The sequence below is a fragment of the Haliotis rufescens genome, unplaced genomic scaffold, assembly GCF_023055435.1.
Source record: "Haliotis rufescens isolate VD_foot unplaced genomic scaffold, xgHalRufe1.0.p SCAF_42, whole genome shotgun sequence".
NCBI lineage: Eukaryota > Metazoa > Mollusca > Gastropoda > Lepetellida > Haliotidae > Haliotis > Haliotis rufescens.
Window position 1 is genome coordinate 2,926,509 of NW_025964135.1, and position 13,798 is coordinate 2,940,306.

The 13,798-nt window shown below is 42.2% G+C and overlaps 1 protein-coding gene across 1 annotated transcript; it reads left to right on the forward strand.

Annotated features, from left to right (window-relative positions):
* The first annotated feature begins 3,804 nt into the window (after window positions 1-3,804).
* LOC124148169 lies at window positions 3,805-10,273 on the forward strand. The gene is made up of 5 exons (XM_046519141.2): window positions 3,805-3,926; window positions 6,163-6,280; window positions 7,886-8,004; window positions 9,755-9,866; window positions 10,160-10,273. The coding sequence occupies exons 1-4, from the start codon at window positions 3,890-3,892 to the stop codon at window positions 9,856-9,858; spliced, it is 378 nt and encodes a 125-aa protein (XP_046375097.2). The 5' UTR covers window positions 3,805-3,889; the 3' UTR covers window positions 9,859-9,866; window positions 10,160-10,273.
* The last annotated feature ends 3,525 nt before the right edge of the window (window positions 10,274-13,798 follow it).

Below are 13,798 nucleotides of genomic sequence, written 5' to 3' on the forward strand. Positions count from 1 at the left end.
AGCATTTTTAGAACATACGGCTTGTTACACACACCCCTACCCAACTGAAATGGTCGACCCTTGAGAGATGACGACGATGAAACTAGCGCGTGACTGGGGTGATTATAAATCGGCTCATCCCACGGCACTGATCGTTTCTAAGCCAGCGCTATAGCAATGTCAGTTACATTGACATTACAACTTCGCCCACACATTGCCATATTAGAGACCATATGTTCCTAATAAATGTCTTCGTGACCTTGGTACACAAATTAGGTTAGGCTAAACCTTCATGTGTGTGTTTCCAGTAAATCGACCGTTCTGTATGGAATACTGTGAAGGACATTCTCGCTATCTCGAATTTTTGCACTTTTGGCATAGAGATGGCAAGAATGTCCCTTACCGTATTCCATAGTTCTAGCATTGTTGTCTCAAACTTAAAACCATCACATACATCGCCATTTGTCGCACAATCGTTTAAAACTAATAACAAAATTTAACTTAACTTTATTTACCAACAGAACAATACACGAGAAATTCAATATATCAATGGCATTATTATTATGTCGAAATTAAAATTAAGATGCAGTAAAGAGGGTTTGGGTGATCCTGGCACAGTCAGGCCTGTTAGGCTCATCATCAGCTCAGGGCCCTTGCCCCCTCTACACACAGCCCAGACAGCGAATGGGACTTCTCCCAGTAAGCGCTACCTGGTAAAACCCACCAAGAACTTTTCGGAGAATGTGAAGACTACCAAAAACTGCAGCCTTCTGTATCACCCAGATTGTCAGATGGGCTGTATTCCTGGTAGCAAACCCGGGTACTCTCCAAATGTCAGTCGACAGATTGGGGGGTACCAAACCTAAGGAACCAGGAACAATTGGGAGTTAGACAATTGGGTACTTGGGATGCAAGCGTGACATTTCGAAAGCGAAGTCTGTATATTTGCCATGTTTTTCCTGAATCTTGTCAATCACATGAGTGTCAAAAGGGACAGAAAATTCAGAGATATAAATAATTTCATTGGATTTATCCAAAAGGACAAGATCAGGTGTGTTGGCCGGGATACGTCCGAGGCTGTATACGGACCTATTCCAAAGAATTTTGTATTAATCATTTTCCATGACGCCCTCCACATATTCCGGGTCATGCCTTGGAAGGACCTCTGTGCCAAAACACACATTGACGGTTTCCAGTGGGAAGTGACTGGTCATGAGTAGCACACAGAAAACCGTCTGTTTCACTTTTCAGGCCAGCGGACCTCAAGCAGGGTTGCTGACCTTCTTACCACACTGCACATAATCTCGATGCAGTGGTCGTTCAAATAGCCTCTGCTTGAAAAACTGAGTTTGGGCCGATTTTGATATTCTTCTTCTTCTTCTTCTTAGTCCTTGTGTGTGTGTGTGTGTGTGTGTGTGTGTGTGTGTGTGTGTGTGTGTGTGCTTTTTCATGTATTTTTTCCATGTACGTGTCGAGTCATTTGTTATGAATATGCGTTTGTTTATTTCCAGCCAGATACTTACGTAATCAGCGAGGCGTTGCGGGAGCATAGCTTTACGTAATTGCTATCAAGTGCTGAGCGACCACCTTCCCAATGTAATAGCCCCTCCTAGGGTAATAATTTCTGAAGTTGCCCACTTTTGCTGCCAACGGCGTTATAATGCGTCTCACCAGTTGGGAAATAATTATCAAGTCAATGTAATTTTCACGTCCAGCTGAGAAAGACAATTTCATCTATTGGATTGAGCAGTTTAATAATCTCATTTGAATTTCCAACAAGTTTTCAAATGTGTTATTAATTTCTTTATTTTTCTGTGAACAAAACGCCATTTCTGATTGTGGCTGCGTCATGTACGACAGATTAGGCTGTGCAGCACCTGTGGTGTGTAGTCGGGAATGGACAAGACGTATACAGCGTCAAATAGCGTTTCCAGTGTGGCATATCGCCTGCCTACGCTGATTAAAAAGTTTGACGAAAAGATTTAATGACATTTCTGATGTTAAGTATCTTGTATTCAAATTCAACAAATTCAATTACATATTTTGTAATATCAATTAGATATTTACTTCAAGTGTTATTGGTCTATTTAACTGGTTCGGGTTGTAAGTTTTAACGCCACACCCAGCAATATGACATATTGTCGTAACTGGGTTTCGGGCGTCCAGTGCGACCCGGCTACAGTTACTAAATGTATTGCCGTTCCTGGTCCTTGTGGTCACCTAAGCCAGGACATTGCCCTCGCCTTGTCCACCACGGCTCGGCTCCGTCAAGGAGTGATTGGTCTAATGACCCTTACTCCAAGTTGTCTCTATCAGCATTCACACACTCATAATAAAGAAACGCAACACCAGTTCTATACTCACATAGTTTTACTTACTCTCAGCCCATCTATCTCTACAGAACAGGATCAGACTGGCCAGGCTCGTCACTAGCTGGTGGAAACTTAGCACGATCGGGATTCGACTCGATCGACTGCAAACCGCGCTCTCCTCTCCTAATGTTGAGGGTATCATTTTATAGTGTTCGAGCCTGACCTGTCCTTGTCACATGTCTCAATACCTCCATTTGATTCGTTATAAGTTTATATCTGACCATGAACTCATGTGTGTCGCCATCGGAAAAATACCAAAAACCTACTTGCCAGATTGCTCATCTCTCTATTCATTTCGTGACTCGCTCCGAAGCTCCAAATGGCTAATACCTTGTAATTCCCCATTTGTTTCATTAACTCATGGATAATAGCCAGAGACCAATCCAATGATAAATGTGAAATGTCCTTTCCAATTACAAGTTCTGTCACGAACTATATCTAATGGGTTCTATTTATTATCATTAGTTTCTGAGATGCATTTTTAACCTTATAACAATATCATATACAGAGAAACCAGTGATTGATATCATGAGGAGCGACACAGACAACCCAATTCGTTATTCTCCTCATAACTTGTTGGTCATAACGTCCTAATTGCTCATGCAACTTCGGGTTGTCCATCGTCGACTTAAATATACTTGATGATAATGGTTACGTTGATAATGTTTGTATTCAGCATATATTCTTTTCACAACACATATATCTCATAACAACCCATATATGATTTCAAGTGTATTGTTTGATATGATTTCAAGTGTATTGTTTGACTTGGCTGAAAAATGAACCCTGAATAGTTTCTTTTTACAACTAATCAGTAAAATAATGAAAATAAATGTTCTAATGTTTCTTTTACAATTGCCCCTTTTAAGAAGCACCAGAGTTTGGCGTGGGATAACGGGATATTACTTCCGTCACGTCCGTAGAGGAGAACAGTCGCAAAAAAATCAATATTTGAAGAAACACATAATTGTTGATGTCTTTTTATTAAGTGACATATATCTGTCTACTTATTCTACTATATATAAAAACACCAGAACACTTTTAATATTCAAAGAAATGAGTTTGGATAATCGCACTAATATTAAAATACCATCATCGCATCGAGAAAATAAAACGTGAAAATTACATGCTCTATACATACATAATGGTAACTTCATTTAAAAAAAGAATATTCTTCTCGGCATCCGAAACATTCCTTTGTAACATTATTCGAAATGGGAACGTGATCAACTCAATTATTCCAACCATCCCGAGTGGGTGAGGTAGCGACATTTCTAACAGATGTTCGCTGTGTTCATGTGCACATATGGCCGACACGCTGATCTTAATGACATGCATTGATAATGGTGATTTAACCGACGCCTTGTCATTATACGGTTGAACGTCGTTTCGTCAGACATACTCACAGACCTAAATGTCAATAGCGTAACGCGCAAGCAACATAAAAATGGTAATTAGCTGTTCCCAGGGGTATATATGTGTAGTGGAGAGGTTGTCTGGCCAACGTAGTAAATACCACGGGGAACAGCTTCAGCAAGATGCAAGTCATTCTCATTGTGTTACTGGCTGTGGCAGGTAAGTGTGTGTGTGTGTCGGTGTGTGTGTAGGTGTATGTGTGTGTGTGTGTGTGTGTGGCTCCCTTAGATACCATGCCGCAGTTTTACATGAATACCCCACTCAGACACAGTATACTATTTAGTCCTTGTTTAAGCGCCTTAATGCCGAGCGCCAGACAGGGTAACAACAAGTACCATCTTTAAAGTCTTTTGGTATGACGCGGCCGGTGATCGAACCCCGGACCTTCCGCTATTCGGGCACAGGCTCTTCAACTAGACCACGGAGGAGAACAGACACTGGAGGAAACTGGGAGATCAGTACATATTTTACATCAGAGAAAATGTACAAACATTAGAGTGTGTTGAAACATAATCAAAAACGCCAATAACGTCGTCTACGTGACACCCAAACTGTACAACAACCCCTTGTAGGTAGATGATTACATAAGCAGTTCGTTCTCTCGATATAGTGACAAAATAGGTCACAACTATTTGAATTAAGATTCATGATACTTGTGTTGAGACCGCCCCGTAGTGTAGGAGACAGGTGCTATATTATATATCTGGAGAGCGACAGTTGGGGGTTCAATCCCCGGCCGCGTCATACCAAAAGATGTTAAAGATGGTACTTGTTGTTTCCCTGTCTGGCGCTCGGCATTAAGGGGCTAAAACAAGGAGTGGGGTATCCATGTTAAACTGCGGCATGGTATCTCAGTGGGCTAAAACAAGGACTGGTCGGCTCGGAGTCAGTATACTGTGTCTGAGTGGGGTATCCATGTTAAGCTGCGGTATGGTATCTCAGTGGGCTAAAACAAGGACAGGTCGGCTCGGGGTCAGTATACTGTGTCTGAGTGGGGTATCCATGTTAAACTGCGGCATGCTATCTCCGTGGACTAGCACAAAGAAACCGGCATTAGTCCGGAATCCAAATAATTGTCTGCATACACGGAGCTATTTGAGTTAAATAATTGTCAACGCAACGTAAACATCTTTTCACCCATCTTCCCGAGGACCTTCATAATCAGATAACGCCCTTGCCTCGGGAAGATGATTTTCACCCCCACCATTCCATGTTTATGAGTGTAATTCGTTTGTTTCTTGTTTAACGCCGCACTCCGCAATACAGTATTGCAGCAGTTTTACACTGACCTGTATCAAGAAATCGTGTGATTGATATGACAAACAAGGCCCACGCTGTCGGCAAACGCTGACACGCACTGAACCAGATCACTCAGCATAGGGTATTGGAGACAATAAGAACCAATCTTAATCTGGAATTCTTTTCGCATAGTAAGAACCAATTTCGGAACAAACTTCGCATAAGTTTCGACATATATTGGAAAAGTATATTTCGGTTGATCAACACATAACAGTAAAGCTGTGATGGAAACGTGGCCGTCAGTAGGTGTAAAAAACACATAGTATTCAAGAATGTATCACTCCTAGAAATTGCAGGAGTGTAAAACTGCAGATAATAATTAAATTTTGTGTTTACAATGGAGATAACAGGCCTAGGTCGGTGTTGTCTGATCTATTTATGGTATTCGCATACATTCCAAATTTTGAAACTATGATTCAGGCATATAGTCCTCAGTAACATGAGCACATGCGGGACATAAATCGGCAGCTGGGAAGGAATCGGCAGTCAAGTGTCTGCGAACCGATGTATTGTGCGAACCGTTATATTTCGCAGTGAACTTGGTCAATAGTGTTTTAAATATAGCATCTGCATGTACTTTTATTTCAGTTTGTGCTGGTACTGTATGTACGCTTCACACCATGCAAAACATTGTCGCTCTTAGTCATGTGACTGCCGAGCCTTATTCGGAATGTAACCACGTGATCAAAACTCAGTGATAAAGTTTAAACAAAGCACACATGCAGTTTTCGACGTGAATTAATCACCGCGGTATTTCGTGATTCTATTTCCAGTGATGAGGACAACAGGGGAATGGAAGATCATTGCGATACCATCTTTTACCAATTTTGCTTTTTACGCCAAAAGGAATCTGTTTCGGTAGATAGTCGAGACTGGTTATTTCCTTGCCTTGACGTTTTATATTTACAAGACCTGCATATCTTACCTTACTGTCAAAAGGATTACACAACATATTATCATTACACACTCGGTTATTCACAGGCCGTGGTCGTATACCTGGAATATTGCGTAAATCGGCGTCAAACAAAAAAACAACAAAAAACAAGCAGCTTGGACAACCGATCTGAAACTGAATGTTATTTAATCCTCGTTGCAGGTGTATTTGGGGCGTGCCCGTACGGTCACGAGGCCGTGTGGGAGGTGCAGAGATGTATGGAGCCGATGGAGGCGCTGGCGTACAGGGGTGGAGACGTCGACTTCCACACAGGCTGCAGGTACCGCCCTACCCGTTTAAGGAGGATTCGGGGGCAACAATTTACCCCAGGGGCCGTTCCAATATTGATCGTAGCGCAGTACAGTCGTTAGTCTATGTTAAGATATGGGAGTTACGTTCACCTTGGAGCTACGATGGCTCTGCGGAACGGACTCAGCCGACTAAAGGGAAGGTGACTTGGCTGATGCATGTCATCGTATCCCAACTGCGTGTATCGATGCTAATGATGTCAATCATTGGATTGTCTGGTCCAGACTCGATTATTTACAGACCGCCATTATATCGCTAGACTATTGCTGAGTGCGGCGTTAGACATCAAACAAACACAATAAAGAGAAGCGAATTGTTGGTCTCGTTGGCTTTGCTGACCGCGCGGTATTGCAGAGTTATGGTATTTGACGTCGATCACGCTTTAGCGTCGTCATTATCTCACGGGGTTGCATAAAATACGTTCCTCATCAGACAGCTAAAGAAATGAAGTCATGTAAAACTCACGGAGGTCAAATGACACCTATTCCGTTTATGTGTAACAGGGTATTTATCACCCCACCCCCACATCCCCTGGAGATTCTTTCCAATGGAAGTAATATAGTAATATCCTTGGGAAAGGTTTCCAGTGGGCATGTTTTCCTAGGATATTATTTCCACAGCTGGTATCTTACTTACATTGGAATATTTTGACCCTGAAACATTATTCGTTTACACATGCTCTTTGTGCGAACCCTCCAAATGTTTAACATTGCAGCGATGTGGAGAGCATAAAGCACAGGCATATGGCACATGTTCAGATAGAAACATTGCCGTTCGTGCGTTAATTGAGAACTCGTTGGTTCGAGTACTTCCTGGTTTTCCATTCTCGTGATTTGTTTATCATAAATAGCAGATTCACAGCAAAACGGTCGTATGCAACCACGGATGATGGGGGAACGCTGTTTGAACAAAACCATGAAAACATGACGGTGATGCTTCAGTGACTGTTGCCCTCATCGTCAGAAAACAACATTCGCACACTCACTCATCCTTAATATGGTTGTTGCGCTGTTGGATAGCTCAATGGTTAACTCATTGCCTTGTATTGTCAAACGTGGGTACAATCTATTGCGACTAAGTAATATTACAGCCGTATGACGGCGGCTTGAAAGAAGACGATTTTGAACCAGACTAATGTTATGAATCAACAAAGCCACAAAGACCTATCACCTGATCCATAGGGTCGCCCTTTTGACCAGCATGCATGTATGTTGCTGGGATCCATTCTAATCCGTCTTGATAGTGTCTGGATTAGCGTTAGATGAAGCGGTCTTACTGGTCTCCTTAATTTCTAGTTCAGGTGGGTAAATCATTTGACGGGAATTGGCTATTTGATGGTTATTGAATGATATTATTGAAATTTAAATAATTGTCTACGGTCACCACCAAATAGATATTTTATTCAAGGAATGACAGGTCTGATGTGTGGGAAGTATGTAAAACGCTAACCTCTGACGCAATTTTGACGAATCAGGTCTAGTGGTGTGTATTCACGTTTTTGTTTTACTTCCTTATTTTGGAGGTGTACATCACCGAGCATTTGTGTATATACTAACCAAGCGTCTTCATATTGTAGAGCAGCAATATCAATGGTCAACTGCATGGACACACTGAAGCACAACTGTCGCCGTAATCCCCATGTTCAAATGATAGTTGGCAACTTCCAACACATGAGAAACCATCTCTACAACATGTGTGAGTATATATGTGTGTGATGGACACCCGGCTATAGGTGTCTTTGGTCGTCTCAGTATATATGTATGTGATGGACACCCGGCTATAGGTGTCTTTGGTCGTCTCAGTATATATGTATGTGATGGACACCCGGCTATACGCTTCTTTGGTCGTCTCAGTATATATGTATGTGATGGATACCCGGCTATAGGTGTCTTTGGTCGTCTCAGTATATATGTATGTGATGGACACCCGGCTATAGGTGTCTTTGGTCGTCTCAGTATATATGTATGTGATGGACACCCGGCTATACGCTTCTTTGGTCGTCTCAGTATATATGTATGTGATGGATACCCGGCTATAGGTGTCTTTGGTCGTCTCAGTATATATGTATGTGATGGACACCCGGCTATAGGTGTCTTTGGTCGTCTCAGTATATATGTATGTGATGGACACCCGGCTATACGCTTCTTTGGTCGTCTCAGTATATATGTATGTGATGGATACCCGGCTATAGGTGTCTTTGGTCGTCTCAGTATATATGTATGTGATGGACACCCGGCTATAGGTGTCTTTGGTCGTCTCAGTATATATGTATGTGATGGACACCCAGCTATATGTGTCTTTGGTCGTCTCAGTATATATGTATGTGATGGACACCCGGCTATATGTGTTTTTGGTCGTCTCAGTATATATGTATGTGATGGACATCCGGCTATAGGTGTCTTTGGTCGTCTCAGTATATATGTATGTGATAGACACCCAGCTATATGTGTTTTTGGTCGTCTCAGTATATATGTATGTGATGGGTACCCGGCTATAGGTGTCTTTGGTCGTCTCAGTATATATGTATGTGATGGACACCCGGCTGTACGCGTCTTTTGTCGTTGGTCGTCTCAGTATATATGTATGTGATGGACACCCGGCTATATGTGTTTTTGGTCGTCACAGTATATATGTATGTGATGGACACCCGGCTATAGGTGTCTTTGGTCGTCTCAGTATATATGTATGTGATGGACACCCGGCTGTACGCGTCTTTGGTCGTTGGTCGTCTCAGTATATATGTATGTGATGGACACCCGGCTATATGCGTTTTTGGTCGTCTCAGTATATATGTATGTGATGGACACCCGGCTATAGGTGTCTTTGGTCGTTGGTCGTCTCAGTATATATGTATGTGATGGACACCCGGCTATAGGTGTCTTTGGTCGTCTCAGTATATATGTATGTGATGGACACCCGGCTATATGTGTCTTTGGTCGTTGGTCGTCTCAGTATATATGTATGTGATGGACACCCGGCGGGAATATAGCTGGAATATAATTGGAATATTGCTGGAATATTGCCGGAATATTGCTAGAATATTGCTGGAATATAGCTGGTCTATTGCTGGAAATTAGCTGAAAAATTGCTGGAATATTGCTGGAATATAGCTGGTATATTGCTGGAATATAGATGGAATATTGCTGGAATATTGCTGAAATATTGCTGGAATATAGCTGGTCTATTGCTGGAAATTAGCTGAAAAATTGCTGGAATATTGCTGGAATATAGCTGGAATGTAGATGGTATATTGCTTGAATAATGCTGCAATATAGCTGGAATGTAGCCGGAATATTACTAGAATATTGCTGGGATATTCCCGGAATATTGCCGAAATATTGCTGAGTGCGGAATGAAACAGCCTACAAAGAAACTCTCTGGTACCAGTTCCAATCAGTTAATACTTGCAAGTGTTGTGCTTAGAAAAGTCTGTATTCTTGTACAGGTGCGGGTCGAAAGCGCTCACTCCCTGACGATGACACAAGAGACGTTCTCGGTGTCGTTAAACAACACATGGATCATCTGAAACGCTTTGTAGGCAGGCAATGAAGTACATGGTAAGTTGGATTATGAAATATCATTTACGCTTTTCTCAATCAAGAAACATAATGTGATCTAAACTACTGCTTGCTTATGTTGCTGGGGCGGTGGGGTAGCCCAGTGGTTAAAGCGTTCGCTCGTCACGCCGAAGACCCGGGTTCGATTCCCGACCGTGATATTGCTGGGATTTTGCTAAAAGCGGCGTAAAACCATACTCACTCTCTACTCATGTTACTCCTTGCCACATTATGACATATAGGAGTGGCGCCAAAGATTACTTAGTTTGTAACTTTTCCATTTTCACTTCCAGATGAGAGAAACCCTGCCTGCGTTTTCAAATATCACACATTTCGAATGTCAACCATGGAATCGCAAAAGAGATGTTTATGCCTTTACAGAATAAATTTATACATATACTATTCTACAATTGTGTTGTGTTTCTGTGGGGTTATTGCGGATTGTGGCTACTTTGGATAAGGTAATGATTGTTTGTTGTTCAACGCCGCACTCAGTGATCTATTCCATCCTCGTGATCTCGATGATGACTGTGAACAATCGGACCTGGGCAAGAGAAAAACATTTATTGATTGTATCAGCATCGCCCTACCTCTCTGGGATACAATGTTTGTTTGTTTGTTGTTTTACGCCGCACTTAGCAATAATCCAGCTAAATAACGGCGGTCTGGATATAATCGATCCTGGACAAGAATATCCAGTGATTGATATCATGATCATCGATCTACGCATTGGGGATACGATGACTTGCATCAACCAAGTCAGCGAGCCCGACCACCCGATCCCGTTAGTCGCCTCTTACGACAGCCATAGTAGCCTCTTACGGGTTGCTGAAGACCTATTTTCCACGCAATCCACGCGGTGATAAATAACGTTAAAACAAGTTCTACATGAGTATCATAGGGGTGCGAAAGTGTTAAAAAAACAAAAACAAAAAGAAGTAGTAATATTACTTATTAGCCGATATAATAATAGGACTCAACAAATTTGTAATATTATGATGGCAGTTTGTTGATAATCGAGTTTGAACCGTGCACAGTGCTGTCACAGAACCTTGCCATCCGATGCATTCAGTCGCCTCTTACGACAAACATTGGTGTCTGGTGGCCCGAAGGGTTTAGTAATATAATTGATGACTAAATCTAACTTTTATTACCGTATTCGACGTAATAAGCGCCCAGGGCGCTCTCAAAATTAGAAACAGGGGGCTCTTATTAGAATATTATTTTGGTGAAAAAAAACAGAGATGAAAGATAAATTTCGTGGTTTATGGTGACAGCCTGAAATGTTTATGTACGACATATATATTTCCCCAGAATTTTAATGCCCATAATTAAGGGTGCATATAACACACGAGTGTGTATTATACGCGAATAAATAAGTCTTGTGTACATTGATCAATCGGAAGGGGTGCTAATTGGGATTGTTCACCAGCCAATATATTAGCAAATATCTCCGTGGGCGCTTATTAGCGCAGGGCGCTTATTACGTCGAATACGGTAATTCTATATATTTAGTAATATGACTACATTAAATACAATTCCATTGCGCCTTTGGGAACAATGAAATGTACGGTAAAAGTATATATAATTAGCTAGCTCAAATTGCAAATCACAAACCTAGACTCGCCCAAGATATGTATGTTATTGTTGTGTAGAAATTATATATACACCATCTGTATAACAGTGTCGATTCCCCACATGGGTACAATGTGTCAAACCCATTTCTGCTGTCCCCATCCGTGATAGTGCGTGAATATGCTAAAAGCGGCGTAAAAACCTCACTCACTCACTGTATAACAGTGAATAGGAATATGGCCTACTGATTCTCACGGGTACCCATACACGGCAACCCATGAACAGAATTTGACCGTAAACGATGAAAAGGGGAACCTGCGCACAAGTTGACCGGAACCTTTACCCACTGACCAGTACACAAACAGTATTATACATGGCTCACGCATGCACAACCTCACGTCCAGAGAACTTCATCCATATCATTCAAGTAGTGTTATAATAATAGGTAATTTATTGCGCTATATTCCAAAACTTCTAGCGCTACACTATTTGTTTTGTGGCAGTGTATTGTAACTTTATTTCTTATGGTGTGAGTGGCAGCAAACGTGTGATGCCTTATCAACAACTTTTTAAAACCGCTCAAAAACTCCAATTTGACTTTTATCTCTTATTAGATCGAGCATATTGTTGCAACACGTTTAAGAAAACATAAGTGTAAATGGATTCTACCAGCTCCGCAGCTTTCATGACACAGGGGCAGCCTTGGTGAAAGTCCTGGATAATATCCTCGGAGGAAAGGACAATGCTGGAGCAGTAGTCTTATTTCCTGGATCTCTAGGCTGCTTGTGAGGTGAGGTGAGGTGAAATGGGGTTTAACGTCGCGTCCAAGATTATTGCACTTATATAGCGACGTGCATGCACGTGTATGTGTGTGTGGCTGCTTGTACTAGTCCGGACTGATGCCGGTTTTATAGTGCTAGCACACTGAGATACCATGCCGCAGTTTAACATGAATACCCCACTCAGACACAGTATACTGACTCCGAGCCGACCAGTCCTTGTTTTAGCCCCTTAATGCCGAGTGCCAGACAGGGTAACAACAAGTACCATCTTTTAACGTCTTTTGGTATGACGCGGCCCGGGATCGAACCCCGGACTTTCCGCTCTCCGGGCGGACGCTCTACCTTTAGACCACGGAGGCGGTTCGGCTGCTTGTGACACGTTTGACCACACAGGTCTACTATCTACACTCGCAAAAAGATTCCACCACAAAGATGTGGCTTTGAAGTGGTTCCAGTCACATGTTTCAGACAGGAAGCACTCGGTGGTCATTCAGGGTCAGATGTCACAGTCAAGTAACTTGATGTTGGAAATTCCTCAAGGATCAGTACTACCATGTACCACCAATACTGCTCCTCTTGGTGAGAGTGTGACATCATTCAACCCGATTTAAGTGGCATTCAAGCCACTGGACGCTACTTCAGCTGAATCCTCCTTTTCATCAGTCTAAGGGTGTGTTTACAGATTTGAAAGCTGGATGTCTCAAAAGTATCTTAAGCATAACGATATCAAAACCGAACCAATGTCGCTTGTCCTCCTTGCCTCAGAAAACACTTGCCCAAATTCTGTACTGGACAAATGAAATCATTGCTAATTCACCAGTTCGCACCTTTTTGTTCGATTCCTCCATTAGCATGGAACCACACACCAACAGCGTCTGCCGGAGAGCGTATTTCCATTTTCGTAGCATCAGCATGATCCACAGATACTTGTAGTGGAAAACAACATCTACACTTAATTAGCATGTATGTATGTATGTATGTGTGTGTGTGTGTGTGTGTGTGTGTGTGTGTGTATGTGTGTGTGTGTGTGTGTGTGTGTGTGTTACGTACGCTTCAGTACACATATAAAGTGGTGTTCACTGCTAGAGGTAAGTGCTTGAATACCATCGATATTTAATGTAGTCCGTATTGCCGCAGTTGGTCGTGCCGCAGTTGGAACTATATATTGTCTGAAGACTCACACAGTGTTAGGCGACGAAGATGGCTCTACAGCATCTGCTACACCAGCATCTAAAACTTATCAAGTGATAGTGAACGTTTTGACAAATCATTTGCCACCAACACCTTTAGTTATTGCTGGACCCGTGAAGATCCGGGTTAGAATTGATCTTCAGTAACCCATGCTTGCCGTAAAAGGTGACTAACAGGATCGGGTGGTCAGGCTCGCTGACTTGGTTGATGCATGTCATACTCGATTATTTACAGACCGCCGTCATATAGTTGGAATATTGCTGAGTGCGGCGTTGAACAACAAACAAACACAAACTTGACTACGAGTATCTAAATAACAATAACTCGGTGCCAGATGCATGCCTGCAGCACACATTGGTTATGCTGTGTCGTGAAACGCAACAA

Coding starts and splice junctions, on each gene's coding strand:
- LOC124148169 (XM_046519141.2), top strand. CDS start 3,890: ATGCAAGTCATTCTCATTGTGTTACTGGCTGTGGCAG. Junction 3,927..6,162: donor TGTGTTACTGGCTGTGGCAG/GTAAGTGTGTGT, acceptor TCCTCGTTGCAG/GTGTATTTGGGGCGTGCCCG. Junction 8,005..9,754: donor AAACCATCTCTACAACATGT/GTGAGTATATAT, acceptor ATTCTTGTACAG/GTGCGGGTCGAAAGCGCTCA.